Genomic DNA, 21014 nt, shown 5'->3' with positions numbered 1-21014 from the left:
ACAACAGCTCCCAGAATGCACTTGCTTCGTTACATCACTTGCCCACCGCGGCAACACCCCACCGTCGTTTTGATTTTTATAGTAATGAAAATTTAGTTCAGTTAGAGAACAGACACTACAATTAAAAACTGAACGTGTCTGCTCAGTACAGCGTGAGCCGAATGAGAGTCGCAGCACAAACGCAGCAGGAGTCAGATTTCATTCATCAGAGAATGAGGAGCTGACAGACCAGATGATCGCGGAAGATTTGGTTTCAAAGCGAAATGCGCCTATTTAAGTGAGTTTGTCATTGTACTGTTTTGTTGTGGTGTTTTCATGAACCCACAATTCAAGCAACCCACCCCCAAATTGGCGCTAATTTTAAACTGAAACTAAAATGAGCACGGCCAACCGGAATTCATTCACGGCCGTATTGTCAAAACATGACAAACACTTCCCAAACAGGTGAACAATTGATCAAAACTGAGGTAGATTTATTTATTACTAATAAAATAAATATTAATAGAGTAGAATATTATTAACCAGAAGCCCGGTCTGCACACCGCATGCGCAGCGTTACGCATAGCGCGTAAGCATTATATCGAGCACTTATCGAACTGTTGTTATCGTTTTATCGAGGAAAATTATTTCGCAATAATTATCGTTATCCTTTTATCGCCCAGCCCTAGTTGAAAACATGCGGAAGTCCTACTACTGGCTGTATCTCTAGCCTCTGGCCAAAAAGCCTCCGATGACGACATATGCGTCATCATAGGCTACATAAAATGCATAAATCTCTCGTCTCAGTGGGATATGAAGCAGAGCAGGACTGAGTGTTGTGGGAGCTGAGCAAGGCCGCTGGAGCGATTGTTAATAAGAAGAGCGGAACACACGCCTTGCGAGCAGCGGGACTTCGCAATAATTATCGTTATCGTTTTATCGCCCAGCCCTAGTTGAAAACATGCGGAAGTCCTACTACTGGCTGTATCTCTAGCCTCTGGCCAAAAAGCAGCGGGACTTCTATTATGCCAGTCGCCGGCGCCATTTCCGCTTTTTCGTTCATGAGTATGAGGTAATGCAGCTCTGTTTATCATATTAGATACATCTGAGTGTGTTGAAAAGGAAGTTATGACGTTTGCTCTGCGGCTGCTATGACGCTTGTCACACATTGCCGTAAGAGTAAAGCATTTCTGCTAAATTAAACCGAAAACCGAGGGTAACGCAGATATGACACAATCAACAGGCGACTCCCTCACACGTCCTGGTTCCTTGGTTAAAATAGCAATTTCTCACGATTTACAAATAGTTGGAAACATTTCGGATATTGTAAGTACTCAACTGAACAAAATATATAACACTGGCCTAGTGGTTTTTGGATATTTTACTGAAAAAATCTTAAATAGTGCAGCTTTAATGCTAAATCGCTGAAGTAACCCTTTAATTCCCCAAACAAATGACTATAATATCGTGTTTATGATTCAGAATCTGAAGAGCAAACACACAAAATGACAGCATGACAATCAAGAACAACAAGCTTCATTTGATCAAACCAATTTTCTTCTGGCACAAGCTGTTGTTATCCGTGCAAACTTCACCTAAGCTGGAACTCATTACCTACAGGCAAAGTAGTTCAAGGTGATGTATAGAATATTCACAATACATTAACAATTTCACTGTTTCTGGTCAGTGGCCGATGCCAATCCCGATATCTACAGTTGAGCATGACCAATGACAGATATAAATTATTTATAATCCAGAAATCTAAATTTTAATGGAAAACACAACATAAATGTTCTGAAACTAAATTAACACTCCAATATTTAGGCAAAAATATGTTAATGTTATAGGGCTGGTCGCTGATGTCTCAAGAGAATTTGCTATAATGTACGCAGTATGTAAATACGTGTAGCGCAGTACTATTGACACTTTAAAGCTGCTGTCCGTAACTTTTTTTGTGTTCAAGATTTTCAAAAATTATATAATGAGAATGTACAACATGAATCCATTTTCCAAACCGTGTTTTTGTCTTACCCTGAATATATTGGGACTATTTCAGATCGGTCTTGTAGGAGGAGCACAGTCCCTGCGTGACTCACCATAGACATAAACAGAGAGAAGTAGATCCGGCTGCAATGTTCTTCAGCAAGACGCATGCAGTTTATTAACCGCTAGAGCGCAAAAAGTTATGGACTGCAGCTTTAATAAAGGAGCGGGACATTTTGAAAAGTTCATAATTCAAACTGAACATGCCAGAATCTTGCTTAATATATAAATCCCATTCGTGTGGACTATTTTGTAAAGCAGCCTACTTCTTAAAAAAGCGAATTATTAAACACTACAGCCATCCATTAAAATAAACTCATTGCTCATCCACTAACACCAGCAAATTTGTTGCAGGACTCCAATACAAGGACCGACTCATCAGAAACTGAAAAAGTTTCCAACATTAAGGTCCAGATTTGATCACTGCATGCCACTATTCCCAAGGGTTCACAGCTGTCAAGTCAAAAAAGGAGAGATCACATAAACATCTGCAAATGGAAATGCTTGAAAACACCCTGTTTTGTTCACGATATATTTAGTGTTTCACACCAGGTTTTACTTACATTATGTAATTCATTTTTCAGCAGGCAAGTTAAATCAATACAGGATCTTGTATAGAAAATAAACTGCAAGGCTTGTGAGCCCACTCATTTTATGATGATACTATAAATGAAATCATGTTTCTTCTCCCTTTGCTAATGACCATCATATACAGCAGCATCATTTATAGCCAGTCACTTATTTTTTACAATAAATGCTATAGCTTTATAATATTTGTTCCTGACAAATGCAGTAAGTCACACTTACCAAAAAGACAAAGACCTCATAAAGACTTTAGATATACAGAAATGACCATAAATGGGCAATATTGAGTTTTTCGTCAAAATTTGTTGACAGTTGTTGTCAGATTTCATTGGTGATTTTAAAAAAATGAACTTTAATCGTAAGCTTGGTGAACAGCTTTGGAGAATTGACGTTTCCCCATTCAAAGAAATAGGATCTGCACTTGCATGACTGAAATAGCTGCCCGAGAGGCATTTCAAAGATGGCCGAGTGAAATGACTTGCCTGAAAGGGACTTTGACATATCACAATACCTCATACAACAGCTTACTCTCTCTAAACAACTTTGAACTTGGCCTTCTTCTGTGAAACACAAAACAAGATATTTTTGAAGAAGTTTCAACTGTTTTTGTCCATTCAATGAAAGTCAATTGGGTCCAAAACAATAGTGGACTCCGCTGACACATTTTACAGAATATATTTTGTGTTCCACAGAAGGAAGAAAGTCACACAGGCTTGGAATGACATGAGGGTGAGTAAAGGATAACAGAATTATCCAAATAAAACCATAATGAGTATAAAAAAAATTATTCTTCTTCTGGCACAGTCAGGTCAGTGAGGTAGATTTTTACTTGCCCTGCTGCCAATTTCACTGGCCCCAGAACAAAAAATTATATATTTTAATTCAACCCTTAAATGCATGCATGTTTCACCAATTATTATTACATATTCGGGTCTTTAGTGACCCAGATCTATATGGCTCGCTTTCTGCCGCAATAGTTTAAGGGCGTTTTCACACCTACCTTGTTTGGTCCGAATTTTCGGACTTTTCAGTTTGGTCCGAATCAAAATGACAGGTGTGAAACCTCCCCCGTACCACGGTCCAGACCAAACAGACGAAATTTGGTCAGACGGAAAGAGGTAGTCTCGGTCCGGATCAAACTGAACAAAGGTTCGGTTAGTTTCTAGTGTGAAAGCATTTTCTGTATGGTTCAGACTTTCAGACCATTTGCAGGAAGTTCCTGTTTATGTTTAAATATTATAATATTATTTTTAAATTCAATCTAGGCTAGATTGATTATGAAAAGTGAAAAGATGCGCAATATGTCCGAAGACAGAAGGTCAGAAATGATTTAGAAAGAAATGTTGTATGATTTTGCTTAGAAAGCCTTTCTTTAATGTGAATTCCGTTTCGTATAAATTGTCTCTTAATTTTAATCAACGTTTAATCAGATAATTGCCTGGATTTAATAAATAAGAAGCAAATAGTCTATAGCAGACAATAATCGCGGGAGCGATCACATGCTTTACACATGAACTGGAGCGCGTCTCAAATAAACCGAAACTCAGCAGCTACTTGTCTCACAAACATGAGAAAAATGTGTATATAAAGCTTGAAATGTCCACTTTTAAACGTAACGAAAAGAAAATAGTCAAGCAATGCACACTGTTCAATAGTGGCAACGATATGCGTCCGTTCATTCATCTTGTCAAAGACGCTGACGTCAGACGCACGTCCGTTTACGAACCAATCAATGTCCAGATGCCGCCCACATAGATGATGACGAGTGGACGCAAGTGTGTCATGTAAAGTTCTCTAGTGCGCTCGCATAATTGCAATGTGAAACCAAACCAAAACTAACCGAATGTATAAAATGTATCAAAACATGAACTTCAGTTCGGACCTTGGTGCGGACTTTCAGGTGTGAAAACGCCCTAAAACTCTTTTGATATTTTAATAGCAATTACAAAAGAATAAAATAAAGCATATTTCATTACCTTTTGGAATTTGAGCGTTTTACCATCATCACTGTCATCGTCATTTATCATCCGACTCACAATCTCACAATCAAAAATCTACATTTTGCTTGCTGATAGCTTCTTCACCACAAATCCACCATCAAGTGACAGTGACACTAATATTTGATTGCGTAAAGTCAATCAAACTGTTCAAATTGCTGAGCCATTTCAAGTTTAGCAGATAATTCTTGTGTATTGTTTTGTTTTATGCCTGCAGTAATTATGAGTGAAGCGTAACATCATTATAGTGTGCCAGACATTGGCACATTGAAGAATAAAGGTGCCTTTCTGAGTCATCAGAGATTCAATTACTGTTGCGCAGAAAAAAATGGTAACACTTTACCATAAGGTTTCATTGGTTAACATTAGTTGATCTACGGCATTTATTAATCTCAGTTCATTCAAAACAAACTAATTCTCAGTTAATCTCAATGTTAATTTCAACATTTACTACTTAATTAAAAACAGAAATTGTATTTGTTAATAGTTAATGCACTGTGAACTAACATGAACAAACAATGATCAGCTGTATTTTATTAAAGGTTCAGTGTGTAGTATTTATGAGGATCTATTGATAGAAATGCAATTTAATGTTTTCAGTGGAGTATAAAGACCTTACAAACGTACCGTTTTTATTACCTTAGAATGAGCCGTTTCTATCGTCATACACTGCGGGTCCCTTTACAGTGAAGTCACCATTTTGCGGCCGCCATGTTTCTACAGTAGCCCTAAACGGACAAACTTCTCTACAGAGTGCTAGTCACTCTCTGCTCTCTCCGACGACGACATTTTTGTCCTGTGTCGGCCCTCGTAGCTTCTCTATGTGCTTCGAAAGGGAGGGGTGAGCGGTTGCAATTCACAACCTCACCACTAGATGCCACTAAAAATCACACACTGCACCTTTAAAGTAATGTTAAAGGGTTAGTTCACCCAAAAATGAAAATTCTGTCATTAATTACTTACCCTCATGTCGTTCGACACCCGTAAGACCTCCGTTCATCTTCGGAACACAAATGAAAATATTTTAGTTGAAATCTGATGGCTCTGAAAGGCCTCCATTGGCACAATGGCACGGTTCACTCTCAAGACCCTTAAAAGGTACTAAAGACGTCGTTACAAAGTCCATCTCACTACAGTGGTTCTACAATTATTTTTAAGAATCGGCGAGAATAGTTTTTTTGCGCAAAAAAACCCCTAAATAACGACTTATATAGTGATGACGATTTCAAAACACGGCATCATGAAGCTTCGAAGCGTTATGAATCAGTGAGTCGAATGAGCAGTTTGGATCGCCAAATTTCAGCAGTTTGGCGGTTTGACACGCGATCCGAATCATGATTCGACTCACTGATTCATAGCGCTTCGAAGCTTCATGATGCCGTGTTTTGAAATCGTCATCACTATATAAGTCGTTATTTAGGGGTTTTTTGCGCACAAAAACTATTCTCGCCGATTCATAAAGTTATTGTAGAACCACTGTAGTGAGATGGACTTTGTAACAACGTCTTTAGTACCTTTTAAGGGTCTTGAGAGTGAACCGTGCATTGTGCCAATGGAGGCCTTTCAGAGCCATCAGATTTCAACTAAAATATCTTCATTTGCGTTCCGAAGATGAACGGAGGTCTTACGGGTGTCGAACGACATGAGGGTAAGTCATTAATGACAGAATTTTCATTTTTGGGTGAACTAACCCTTTAACAAAGATTAATAAATACGGCAAGAGATGTATTGCTCATTGTTAGTACGTTAATTAATACATTAACTAATGTTAACAAATGAGACCTTATTGTAAAGTGTTACCAAAAAAAATACACTTTTACATCCCTCTGGTCACTAGCGACCCTATACACTTTTACAAAAAATGTATTTGAATTTGATTTAATTTTTTTTTCTTTCAAACACTGTTTATAATGAATAGATTGAGGAACACTTAGAAGGTTGATGTCTAACTTTAAAAAATGAATGAGGGGGAGGGTAGTGAAAGACGTCCCGGGTCGCTAAAGACCCGAAGTATGCGTTTAAGGGTTACTTCCGCCTACGTCTAGCATGACCTTTCCAACGTGATTGCCCAATCCGTGGCACGTCACAACATGAGCAATTTAGGTTAAAAAGTGTATACATTATTATTTAATTTTTTTTAAATGGCCGATGGTTTCACTAGATAAGGCCCTATTAATAATTTTGTAGTATAGGACTATTTCCATGCTCATCTGAACAATGATCTGAACGCACGCAAATGCTGCAAGACCGAACAAATCAATCACAGAGAGAGCGGACACTGTATTCAAACAGAGCTGCGATTCCCAAATGTATCAAAAGAAACCATGCTTTTATGCTTTAGGAAACGGCAACGCAGCCCACAGCAATGCTCATCAGAAGAAAAAAAAAATTTAATTTCGAAATTTTTGAGTAATTTCACAATAAACAAAAAAGTTACTGTAGCCTACATAGTTTGTTCAAACACTTATTTAAATGGAATGTAAAGAGTTCATATTTATCATGTTCTATGTTAATAAACAATGTCAGAAAAAAAGGTTGCATTTTGAAAGGTTGTCCCTTATGAAAATAAATCATGGTTTTATGACCCCAGTTAACCTTTAGTATTTGTAGATTTCCATGATTACCACTATAAATAAACATTTGAACCATGTGTAAACAAAAATATAATCTAAGTTCCAACTAAGGCATATTGAAGGTCCAAATGCCTTTAAGCGGTGCCTTGGTTTAGCGGTATCGTATCGGCGATACTGGTCTTGAAAGTATTGGTATCGTATCGAAAACAAAATAAGTGGTCGGTATCGCCCATCCCTAGTGGTGGTGACAGCCTTCTTTTTTTTATATATGTAAAATATTAATCCAGTTAAAAGGAATGAGAAGAAAGGAAATATTCAGGTTGGTTTCGTATCTAAAACGATACTCTGCATGTTCCAAGAAACATTCTCAACTAATGCTTTGCAAAGGTTCATATCATCATTCACTCCAATAACATTACGTGACAAAATAGAGGGAAAAGCTCTCTCTGAGCAGTTCTTTTAGAAAAGTGCTCCGAGAAACATCTTCTAAATTAGGAATATGCAATCCCTTCTCATTTATTTTATTAACTTTATCTAATGGGGGATACAAATTCCAGCCACACTTTTTTGTGTGAGGATGATTCCTGAATTCACACAACCCCCCACAGACGCCAGGAACACAGAGTTCCCCAGCACAACACAGCCATTTATGCACTGGAAATCTGTATGAGCCTAAAACGGAGGACACTGCTTACCTATTCATATGCCACAAGTGACAGAGACTCAGAAAGAGCAGCCCTTAAAGTCTGATGCCTGGAGGAAAGCCAGCTTATCTGATGCCCTCATAGAAGCGAGTCAGGGTCTTTGACAAACTGAAAGAAAGGCTTCACTCATTTGAACTCTATGGATGCTTAGAATTGCTGAGAAAAACACAGCAGCATTACCAAGACTCCTACAAAACATAAACAGTTGTTCATTCAGATAAGACACAGGCCACATCATAAGAATGACTGTGGAAATGCCTGGAGTCCGGCTCACAATTACTGAAACGGAAATTAAAGTTATTTTATTAAAGGTCCTGTTCTTCGTGATCCCATTTTTCAAACTTTAGTTAGTGTGTAATGTTGCTGTTAGAGCATAAATAATACCTGTAAAATTATAAAGCTCAAAGTTCAATGCCAAGCGAGATATTTTATTTGACAGAAGTTCCCTTTCAAAGCCTACAGCGAACGGCCGGTTAGGGCTACATCCTGGTATTTCCTGCTTTAATTACGTCAGTAGAGCAGTTTGTCGACTAACCTCCGCCCACAAGAATACGCGAAAAGGGGGGCGTGGTCTTGTTGCTCCCTCGTGGAGAAGAGGAAGTGTTGCGTTCGGTTCGGTTCGGTTCGGTTCGGTTGCGTTTGTCGCCATGTCGTTCAGACGCTGTTATTTTCATCCCGGAGTCAAATCACCTTTGTTTTGCCTTCAGGGGCTGTAGTTTGAGCGCGTTCATCTCCCCGTTATGGTAAGAGACGTGACCTTTCCGGGCAACGTGTGTAAGCTGCTGTCGAATCACAACACGGGAACCGCTGGCCCAATCAGAACTCGTTACGTATTTCTGAAGGAGGGACTTCATAGAACGAGTAAATTCTCAGGCCGTTTCGAGGACAGTGAAAACAGCAGTATACAGATAAGTAAATTGTGTGAAAAACACTGTGTTTTTTTACACATGAAACATGAACACATGTTATATTGCACACTGTAAACACAATCAAAGCTTCAAAAAAACACGAAAAATGGGACCTTTAAGAAACTTATAGCTGCGCACAGCTGACATGTCTACCCGTTGCAGCTCATCTACTTTGTGTGTATGACACAGACGCTGCCATCGTGGAAGCGGCGCTAATGAAACGTCACAGTTTCAGTCAATGATTTATTTTCAGCCCTCCAAAACGGTCTCTGCATTGGCAGTGGGCTCAGATCCTCATTCCATTTTCTATTCCATTTTGTGTATCTTCGGGTGACCATATTTTGATTACCGAAAACCAGGGCAATGAGATACTCAAATGATACTCAGAGTTTACTCAAAGATTCCTTATTAATTTCAATACATTTAAAGCATGCCCTCTCTGTATGGATAGAAAAAAAAGTTATATTAGGGCTGGGACAGGACTTGAAAACAGGACATGTCCTGGGAAAAACAGGACGTTTGGTCACCCTAGTGTATCTCTGCCCACTGAAATATTACTGTATAATTAATGCTGATTTTTAGACTGGGTAAATCCAGCCTGATCTGCCGGCGATTTGATTTCGCCCTGCAACTCAAGTCTGGAAACCCGTACATTCATTTCTACTGCTTCGGTTACACTTTTGCGGGAACCAATCACAGACTGGCTTATCCACCTGGCCCGCTATTGGCGGGATTATCACGATGACGGATAGAGAGGCGATGGGTCGTTGCCCGCTGATCCCGCCTCTTGTGGTCTGATTGGTTGAAGGACTATCCAATTGCATACAGAGTCCTTTGAATTATGCGCGTTTATGCTCGCGTGTGCAGTAGAAAATACAGAGCAGACTCCCCAGACCAATGTTCAATCTTAAATTGAGGTTGGTCTGGTGATAGCCAGACAAGCTGATTTTTATAATGAATGTAATATTACAGCTGTAGAAGTTAACAAGTTTATAAAGCATATTTAACACCTTACCAGTGGAATAAGACTAGCCTGGCTCCGCCCTCCTATGTACTTCGGCTTAATTTTCCTTCAGTGCTCCGTCTGGGATTGTGGTATATTCTCTGGTTTTCTCCGGTCAAATTTTAACCGGTCCAATCAGCGAACAGAGGGAGTGGCTGAGAACGATGACGTTGATGTTGTGCACTAATTTGAGATGACATACGTCACGACCAAATGTTAGTGATTGGTTATGGCAGATCCAGAGTGACTCTGGGCAAATCCGATAGTTTTAAATTTTAAGAGTACCCGCCTTCAAGGAAGTTAACGCTTGTCAATGGAGAGTGGCCAGACTGGGAGTCTGGTACAACCAGGCCAGAATAAGACACGCAGAAGAGATGTTTGTGATAAATAAAACATCTATGGTCCAGTCAGGGCCCTCAAACCTTCATTTGAACATGACGTTTATGGTTTTTAGCAAGTAAAACAACTTTTAGTATCATTCTAGTATCGTTCCCTTTCAGCTTTTTTGACTGTGAAAACGTTAATGATTTTGAAGTGAAGTAAATGTAAGAATAACTTTTATATTGTTAGTAATATTTCAAGATGAACACTTGAAGCAACTTTTTCTAGATTTTCTAGAAAAAAATCCTAATATAACAAATATGATAAATCAGGCTTCTGAGGAACATTTATTTGTATATTTATCAGCCATCATTGTATTGAATTGCATTATATGTTTTGCTCCCGCTGTAAAAACTACAGATCTTTGATCATAAAACAAAATAATTAAATATAATCTTAATAACACATATTAGGCTATTTGGTAGATAGAGGGTGATATTTTATTTAGTGATATGGCTACTATGCATTTTATGAAAATAGTCTGCTTTAGTAGAAATTCATGTATCAAATTCTATATTCGTTTTTTGACACTATAGTGGCATTTCTTCGTTAAAGAGTAATTTCACCCAAAAATTTTAATCATCCCATAATTTACTCACCCTCAAGCCATCCTAGGTGTATGACTTTCTTCTTCCAGACGAATACAATCAGAGTTACATTAAAAAATATCCTGGCTATGGCTAATCCAAGCTTTAGAATGGGAGTGAATGGTACCTTAGATTTTGATGCCCAAAAAAGCGCATTCATCTAGCATTAAAGTACGACTCCACAGGGTTAATAAAGGCCTTCTGAAGCAAAGCGATGCATTTTTAAAAAAAGAAAATATCCATATTTATAACTTAACTTATAAACTATAATCACTGGCTTCCGGCAACGGGCGTACGGCGGTCACTCGACTCCCACTGTCACTCTTCAGCTGGAACTCATCTCGTGTACAGCCATTAATGGAAGCCAGTGATTATAGTTTATAAAGTTATAAATATGGTATTTTTCTTAGAAAAACACATCGCTTCGCTTCAGAAGGCCTTTATTAACACCATGGAGCCGTGTGGATTCACTTTTTTTGGGCTTCAAAATTAGGGGTGCACCGATCCGATATTAGGATCGGATATCGGCCGCGATACTGACAAAATAGCTGGATCGGGGATCGGAAAAATGAACAGATCCACAAGCCGATCCAGGTGTTTTTTTCCGTCGCAGCAGAACCTACGTCATTCGTCAGCTTCACGTGTGTCGCATGCTAGAAATTGGAGCGAGCCAGAGAGTCGGCTGTGTGGAGGAGATATTTCACGCTTGCCACGCCAACTAGTTCGTCGCTGTTTCGAGGGTATTACTGCAAAGTCAGGGTCTTTCCTGCATTGACATTTTTTTGACGGCCAAAGCCTAATTTGATGAGTTATTGTGATTTACGAGTGATGTAGAACAGATGCTGCGCTTGTGACTGAGTGACAGAGAGACCGATCTGAGAGCTCCTCCCCCGCGCGCGCTCTCCGGGTCTTCAAAATAATCAGTGTTCGCTCTCATATTTCACATATTAATCCAAATCAAAAGCTCGGAAGACCGAAACCATGTTGCACGTGACACATTCGGACAATTTTGTCCTTGAATTATCACTGGGTGTGAATTGCGCTCAAAAAACATTGACTCTTCTCTGACCAGCTGACATAAAGCATACTTTCAATAAGCGGGAGACAAATTATATCCAGTTATGAAGTGTTTTCTGTGTGTTGACATCTTTCGCGATGTTCTAACAGACGGGATTCGCACACAACGCGTCTGCTAATGTCCGATTCGTGACCTAATGACTCCTTTGAACCGAATCATTTTAACGACTGGCCAGAACAACTGATCCGTCCAACACTGAACTCAAGAACTCAGTTTATTAATTTACTCAGAACGCAACTGAAATGAGAACACAAGTGTGCTTACCCATTTTAGCAAGAGTGGGTAGTAAGAATTATTTTTAATTATCAACAGTATTTCATCTTATTTCTGTTGACAATGTGTAGTAAAATAAATAGGCCTAGCCTACAATCATTTAATCTGGAGTGAGGTGAAACCAGAACAAAGTTGTTATTAGCTAGCTGAAAATTTTTATTAAATTGCATATGATAGAAAATTAGACTATTTGTTAATTTGTAATGCTACTTTTTAATATTGATATGATTATATACCAAAACAATTATCTGTAGTGTAAAAAATGTTTGGTAACTGTCAGATTACTATTGTATGTTTGACTGTTTTTTGTTTCCACTGCTACATTTTATTTATTTAAAGAAGTTAGATTACATTCTATTTTAGATTTGAATGCACAATTGTTTTTTAAATAAATAAGAATTCAACACTTTACATTCATCTGTTATTTTGTCTTAGTTATGTTTAGTTAGTAAAGTCTGGTGCCTTTAGTCTCTTCAAGGAAGGTATAAGGTGGAAGATATACAGTTTATTATTAATTCAACAATATATCGGATCGGTATCGGGTATCGACAGATACACAAAGCCCAGGCATCGGTATCGGTATCGGGACTGAAAAAGTCGGATCGGTGCACCCCTATTCAAAATCTATGGTACCATTTGTAATATATTATGGACTGAAGCTAGATTGGAAGAGCCAGGATATTTTTTTTATATAACTCTAATTGTGTTGGGCTGAAAGAAGAAAGTCATATACACCCAGTGTTGGGGAGTAGTTAACTACAAGTAGCTAAGCTACCAACTTAACTACATTTTTCAGTAGCTTGTCAGTAGCTCAGTTGCTTTTAAAACAATGTAGCTTTTCCAGAAGCTAACTTCTTTTTCCAGCAAGTAGCGGTGTAGCGTGACCAAAAGCTACATTCTGTTTTGTGTTTTGATGAGCCTGCAATGCATTGAAGCAGCACAGTTTTCTTCTTATTTGATCACGTCCTAACATCGCATATATGGAGGACTAAATTACTCAAAATGAAATAATTCAATAAATAATTAATTCAATAAAACAACAAATAAATGTACCAGTTTATTCTGAAATAATTAAATAATTAATTAAAAAATTAATTAATTAATTTCATAATTAACTAATTAATTTAATTAATTATTAAATACATAAATAAATGTATATTTATTTAGCGAAATTACATGAAAATATAAAATAAATACAAAATAAATAGATTTATTTATTGAATTAATAATTAATTAAATTAATTAGTTAATTATAAAATTATTTAATTAATTATTTAATTATTTCAGAATAAACCGGTATATTTAATTGTTGTTTTATTAAATTCATTATTTATTTCATTATTTCATTTTGAGTAATTTGGTCCTCCATACGCATATAGCCTATATATGCATGCATTTTTGTCTACTCCTGTGTATCAAAGTTGCTTATATTTTGTTATTGCATTGATGGGACATGACATTTGTAGCGATTTTACACTTTGACAGTCAGTTTGAGATATAGACTACATTTGAGTATCGTATATTTGGATAGTTTACAAAATAAAACTTTACTCTTATCATAATTGTATTGCATTGTGTTGTTTTAAACCCCAAACATTTAACTTAAAACATTCTTCATTAACGATTATTCAGTTATTTTGTAAATATGCAATTTAATTGTAAAAAAAATCGAAGTAGTTTCGATGTAGCTAGCTACATTTTGGTAGTAACTTGTAGTGTGTATCTAACTACTTTTTCAGAAGGGTAGCTTGACTGTAGTTTAACTACTTTCATGTATAACTAGCTTGTAGCTTGTCAAACTACTGTTTCAGAGTAGCTTCCCCAACACTGTATACACCTAGGATGGCTTGAGGAGAATTTTCATTTTTGGGTTAACTAACCCTTTAATCAATGTTCATAATGAACAGAAGTGAAAGAAATAGACACTGCACGTATTTCATGTGACAGTCAAAGGGCTAATAATAAAGGATAGTGGAGAACATGACTTTACAGCATCGTGTGTGTGTGTGTGTGTGCGCACGTGCGGTTTCCATCATGCAAACATGATGATGTGCTGTAGATGACAGCACCTGTAGACTCACTCCACACGATTACGCACAGCTCGAGACACGTAAAGTCCTGTTTCCTCTGCATCCGCTTTCCACAACACAGGAAGAGCTCTCCGGCGGATCCACACACAGAGAGACCGCTCTTAAATGAGCCAAACCTCAGGGCCAAATGTGGAAATCAATGCGGGATAGTGCGCTTAATACGCCATTTAGAGATCAATGCGTGCGGCTTGAATGCACATTAGTAACCAAGTAACCGCATGAATCATCGCGCGCGCGCTTTATTTTCACTGTTTACATTTACACGCGACAAATTACAGTAGGTGTGTGCTGAGATTTACTGACTAAAACACTCATATATCAAATTAAAACACATTATACAGAATGTTATCATAAAACATTCGCCTGAGCGGTGTTGTATATACATATCAAAACAAAAGCAAGGACCACCCCATCAAAGTCAGCTTTAAAGCTCCCATTATTAGACAAGCACGTAATTCATAAACACAAACATCAATAATCAGTGTTGGTAACCGACGCGTAATTGCTATTGATACCGATTATAACACGTCAAAGAAAGTGAAATCCATCCATTAATCTCTTGAACCACAGCAGCAGCACTGTTTGTTGCTAACGGCCTAAATAAATCACAACACTCCTCCAAACACACACCGCAACTTACCAGCTTTCTCCTGGTCGTATCCCACCACTGTAAAATAATCAGCAAGTCTAGCCATGGTTTCCTCTTTTGGCGAAACTCTGCAACACAATTCAGCATTTTTCTTTCTTCAAAAGCACAGCCATGTTTGACACAGAGAGGGCCAGTGCGCCTGCGCGGACGGGCAGTTGTCGGACCGTGCATGGGCGTGGGTCCTGCGCGTGCATTCACTTACTCTAGAGATATTAATATACTCATACACTGAAAGGAATTTCTTACGACGGTAATAATGTCGATTAATGTTATACTGCTGGCAATTTCAGTCATGTTTGTTTGTTTAACTTCTCAGCTACTATGCAAAAGTCGGTCAAAGCATCATGCCTCAGAATTAGCTTTTGTTTTTATGATGTCACTAAGAATGTTTCAATATAATATTAAAAATAGCATTTCATGTTGCCTAATAAGGTTTTTATGATGTCACAACCCTATGAATGTTTCGAAATAATATTAAAAATAACATTTAATGTAGCCTATATTGCTGTTATGATGCCACAACCCTATAAATGTTTCAAAATAATATAAAAAATAGCATTTCACGTAGCCTAATATGTGATAATGATTAACCTTTGAACTCAATTCACCACTTTAACTGTTTGTTTGTTTTTCTCAGGTAAAATGGGGACAGATGATCGGCAAAAGTGTGATTGTAAGTTTGAAAAAGTGCATAAGTATTATTATTTTACAGCCCTATACTGGAATGTCATATCTAGTTAAGCTGGTTTTGGTAGCAGGTTGTGGTTTACCAGCTCTAACCATGCTACCACGTCAATCTTAGACCCACCAGTCCACATTATTCATAATCTAGATCCTTTTGGACCAGCTAATGACAACACATTACTCACATCGTAACCATATAATAATATCCAGACCAACTATAACATGGCTCATATTAGGTTATAATAGTATAAACAGTGTTGGAAGGTTACTTTGGAAATGCAATAGGTTACAGATTACAAGTTTAAAATGTAATAAGCAGTCTAACTATTTCAATTACTTGTAATGTAACTGATTAGCCTACATTTGATCACTTTTCTAAATTTCTAACGGATCTAATTTCAAACCTTTAACCTCTAAAGAAATTAGAGATAGTTATATTTAGTTATTTTTTAAAGAGAAAACCCAATTCTATATCATTATACTCTAGTAAAACATGTTTTTCTTCTCACTGATATAAAAAATAGTAAAAATCAGCATACTGTTTATTTGACCAATGTGTGTGTGTAAAGGGAAAACACTACACCATATAAGGCCTCATATTAAGCTGTCATAACATGCATAGTGTTTTTTATATATAAATATATATAGTTATATTCCACCTAAAATATTGTTTAGACTCAATGATAAATCGTAGTTAAATAGCCAATATTTTGCCAGACAAAACAGGACGAACTAATAGAGAGATCTGTCCACTAGTTAGCGCTGAAGGTTAACATTCATCATAGGAGATGCTTCCGCAGGTCGATAGCGTCTTAATAGTTGGCAAACCTATTTTGCACTGAACTGTTATATTTGAGACCTTTTCTAATTTCTAGACTAAATACTTTTTACATATCCAGCACTGGAACGCATTTTTATCACCCTTTTATGTTCATAAACCATCAGAAAAGTGTTTCGTAGTGATTATAGTACTTATAAGATCCTTGCAAATGACTAGTTTTTCTACTATAGGCTATATATTTATTTGTTTTACATAATATTAGTTTATTTATATTATTTTAAAAAATGGAAATTGTCCATACATTTTGTGTAATTAATTTATATTCTTTATTCCCATTGAGAATAAAGCAGTTTTCAAAGGTACTGAATGATTACCATATACTATGGTATTTACTAGGGATGCACCGATATGAACATTTTGACCGATACGATAATTCTTTGAAAGCTGATAACCGATATATTTGCCGTTAAGTTTTTATATATATTTTTTTTGTTTTTATATAATTAAAAAATATATTTTTATATAATTTTTTATATAATTTTGAGAACCTGGTTACAAAACCAGAAGTCTCACCATTAAAAGCCATGTCCCAAGCACACAATGTTCTCATTTTCATTTTATGTAGCCTATGTGACAGATATGGTGCACTTAACTGTATTTTCCATTTTTTTATTTGAGTCCAATCATATTTCAAGCATTTCAAAACTATCATGGCGAACAGTGCGTATTTGAAGTGTTTCAGTGGAAGGGAATAAACCATTATTGATCGGCTTTAATATATCGGCCGCATTTTCTTATCAGGCCAAAAACGATAACATTAAAAATGGACATATATGTCGGCCGATACCAATATGGTGGCTGATATATTGTGCATCCCTAGTATTTACCAAAAAAGTACTTCCAAGAATTTCATGGTACATTTTTGTTAGGAGCTACATGACACATTACTCAAGGAATGTTGCAGTTTAAAAAAAAACTCATCCTATGATCACCCCAAAACAACAACAGTATGAAATTGCTCAATGACATTCGGGGGACTCATTGTAACTGTAGCATACCTGAACATGTGACACACAGGTATATCTAAACTTCTCACCTTCCCTTCATCATACATGATCAAATATCAGCAATTCCTGTGATGGCTATGACATGTTGGTTTAACAAACAATATTCACCATATATGGGCTGAGAGGCAAACAACTGGATGGTGTCAGTGTGTGGATATTGTGCAATCTCTGACTTTCCATATAAGGATAAATCAGGATTGCACAGTAATTAACATGAGCCGATGACATTTATGGGAAATTAATGATGGTGATTCAATAAAAAAAAAAAATTACAAATCAATTTCGGAATTTATTGATTTATTATGAGATAAATTTAGTTTTGATTTTGATGTAATTTGATCTAGTGTCAAGTATATAAAGAACTAGGTGAAGGTCAGCAGGCATTCTCCCCAAAATGTACCGTTATCTGTGTTTACATATACCCAGGAATAGACAGTTTTACCTCTTGCATAGAAAATCTCAAAGGTACTTCAGTAGCCACAGATCAACTGTTTATTTTCTAAATGACTATAAATATCAGCTTAATGTTCATTTCTGACACTGTCGTGAGCATTATATTTTGTATAAACTCATCCAATAACTAAATCGCTTCATTAAATAATAATAAGAGTCAAATCAAGCCCAGATGAATTGCACTCCATTATTTTTATCCATGATATTAATTAAGTTTTGTGCATGAAACAAGAAGCTGATTTTACATTCGGACTGTCTTTTTTAGGAACACACAAATCGTAGTTGTACCCCCAACCAACACCCAGATATAAAAATCATGAGCAATGTTACTGGCATTTTTCAAATAATTCCCCAGATTGGCGGTTGCCATTATTCCCAGAAACACTGATTAAAAAAAATCTGCAATAACCCGTCGATATCCCCAGTTTCGTTTTCATCTCTTTTATGCTGTAATTGAGGTGATTACCCCGAACTACAGGGAGGAAGTGCTGGGATGAGAGAGTGTGTCAGACGCGGGCCCCTCCCATCTCCCTCCTGTATAAAAGCACTAACGCCTGCTGAGGAGAGTCAGACTATTAGTAGAGTATCAGCGCTGCACCAGCCTCTGGATTACTTTCTACTCAGACTTCTGAAGCCAGCCCAAGAGTACTTCAACACAGGTATGCATATGTGTTTCTGTTAGTTGCTCAGTGTCAAGGCTCAGTATGCACAGGTTATCTGTACTGTTATGTAAGTAACTGAGACGTAGTTTTAAATCTATAAGCCAGGGAAGCATGTCTATTTGGCAAAAAAATCTCTTTTTTAGAGTGAGTTTTTTAATTGGGTGCTGATGGAGAAGGAGAAAAATCCACTGTTTTATACATCATTGTCCATTTTGCAGCTCATCAGGGACCTTGGGCATATTTGCAAGTTTACTTATTCGTAGAAAGTGCAACCTCAGCTTGACATTGTAAATAAATGCACGATGAGTGTAAATAGCTTGGATTTTGGACTCTTGTGCAAGCGTGAGCAAAGCATGGTTGGCACAGAGTAGGGGAGTTGCATGCAGGTGATTGGAGGTTTCAGTTGCTTTCTTTCAAAGTGGATATCTAACAGATGCTTTTTCCTTGAAGATTTCAGTCACGATGCAACTGATTCTGCAGTCAATCTTCTGCTGCTGCCTGCTGGCCACCGTTGCACCCAGTGTGGACAGTGCAAAACACGACCTGAAAAGAAGGTAAGCTGATGTGCTGATTTGATCTGGGGTTTTTAGTGGTGTTCGGCATTGGTTGAAATGTTTCTAATGAACGTGGTTCCTCTTCTTGGTGCTTAGTGTCCGGCTGCAGAGATCAAAAAGGGATTTGAGCCTTGCTGCACTGAGGACTTTAGACAACAGCCAGTTTGTCAGACCAGACGATGTCAAAGACAACTTAAGGCCACATTCCAGGTAAGAAAAAATGCCCAAAAGTAATTTCACATGATGGAGCTGTCAACTAAGGCTGTAAGCCATGCATTAACGTCCTCTTCCCTTGTCTGTCTTTCCAGCACTGGCATCAGCATGAGGACAAAACGCTCCAAGAACTCCATCACCCAGTCCAGGAGAGCGGGCTGCTCGCTCGGCACCTGCACGGTGCATGTTCTGGCTCACCGTGTCCATGACCTCAACAACAAGCTGAAGATCGGGAATGCACCCGTCGACAAGATCAATCCCTTCGGGTACGGCCGGCGGCGAAGGTCCGTTCCAGAGAAAGTAATGACACTGCGACGGGAGGGCAGCAGGCTGTGGAGCAGCTCAAACTCTCAGTCGCGGCTGCACAAGCTAGAAGCGCTACTCAGACGGACGTGAGCGCGCAGAGTGGGAGCGCTCAGGGACGCGGCGACAGAGGCTCGCCGGCCAACTATGAAATTCTGCAAATGCCTCAGACTCCTGCCAAGAGTGCTCCAGCGCATTCTTCTCCAAGCACAGGGGCTGGAAGAGCAATCTTGTCTCCTGAAGGCTGTCCTCGGAGGAGAAAACCACAAAGAGAAGCGTAGAAACAACAGCAGCTGTTCATCAAGCACCGTGTAAAAAAGAGGGGAGATGCCGATGGAGCAACTGAATAAGTGTGCCTTGGATATCATTGCACTGAAGTGGACTGGCCTCAGGGAAAAGCAGAACCTCCTCTTCTGGGACAAATGGACTGCCCTCCTGGTGAACCAGTCGGTGGGATTACGACCCCAAGTTTAGCTTTGAAGTCTTTGGACTTCAAGCCGATTCAACAGGGAAAGATTCACGATTCTAGAAAGGAATACACACACACAGAAAGAGAGAGAGACTTTTTAAATGCCAATGAAGGTGTTTCTAATTTGGAATCACTTCTGGACACTGTAAGCAAGATGAATGCCTTTGATTATATGGATTGTCTGTGCCAGTCCACAAGGATTGTATTCTAACTTACTTGAACACTGTTATTGCTATTATTTGTATAGAGATATGTGCAATCTATTTCTTTTTTTATTGCAAGTATATGTATATTTGGGGGAAAAATGGTCAAAGATATCACTATTTAATAGTTTTATATTACTTTATACTACTTACAGAGATCAAGCTATTTTTGTACAGGGAAGAAATAAGGGCATTGAAGGTAGCATTGTTATTATATATATATATTCATTTATGTCAAGGATGTCTCAAGCTGTTGTAATAGGATAACTTTTTATGCAATTATATATTTGTAAATGGAATCTATTTTATTTGTGCGTGCGCGCGTGTGTCTGTGAAATGGATTAATGTTGTCATTCAATAAACTTTTGCATACAATCAAAGCTGATTTCTTCTGGATCTCGTTTGTTTGTTCCACAGGAAGTGTATAGGTAGTAAAAGGAAAGTGACTCTCTATTGTTCCCCGTCCGGATTGCCTGGTGGACAGACAGATGATCAGCACCTGGTCTGGGTTAATACATGTTAAAGGCCCTGGAGGGCAAACGGGCTGCCAAGTGCATTCCTTCTTTCCGTTTTCCAGTCTCACTTCAAGTTATCTGTATTTGAAGGCGCTATGGGCCAGGACTGTGTTTAATGGGAGCTCTGCAGGGGGCGGGTTTGTGGGATGTAGAGCAGAGGTGAGGGGCGCTCCATAGGACATTCCACTTAAACACATAATTTCCATTCCTGTCTTAATGAGATGGAACTTCCGAAATGCACCTTTTTACTGTTGCACCCA

At 38.0% G+C, this 21014-nt stretch overlaps 2 protein-coding genes across 4 annotated transcripts in view; one reads left to right on the top strand and one right to left on the bottom strand.

Moving 5' to 3' along the window:
• The window catches only part of sbf2 (SET binding factor 2), a 220477-nt gene extending 205484 nt beyond the window's left edge, over positions 1-14993 (bottom strand). For 2 of the 3 annotated variants that reach the window (XM_079802011.1, XM_079802013.1), the window contains exon 1: positions 14842-14991. In XM_079802011.1, the coding sequence (XP_079658137.1) occupies positions 14842-14896 (55 nt within the window). In that variant the 5' untranslated portion in view covers positions 14897-14991. Of the gene's footprint in view, positions 1-14841 lie in introns of all 3 variants that reach the window. The other variant, XM_079802012.1, reaches the window with a different exon arrangement.
• Positions 14994-18397: 3404 nt separating this feature from the next.
• LOC307143621 (pro-adrenomedullin-like) lies at positions 18398-20623 on the top strand. The gene is made up of 4 exons (XM_079845348.1): positions 18398-18494; positions 18948-19051; positions 19148-19261; positions 19360-20623. The coding sequence occupies exons 2-4, from the start codon at positions 18960-18962 to the stop codon at positions 19658-19660; spliced, it is 507 nt and encodes a 168-aa protein (XP_079701474.1). The 5' UTR covers positions 18398-18494; positions 18948-18959; the 3' UTR covers positions 19661-20623.
• The last annotated feature ends 391 nt before the right edge of the window (positions 20624-21014 follow it).

The sequence above is a fragment of the Gobio gobio genome, assembly GCF_949357685.1.
Source record: "Gobio gobio genome assembly, chromosome: 2".
NCBI lineage: Eukaryota > Metazoa > Chordata > Actinopteri > Cypriniformes > Gobionidae > Gobio > Gobio gobio.
Note: the sequence above shows the minus strand (reverse complement) of the source record. Positions and strands in the feature narration are given on the sequence as shown.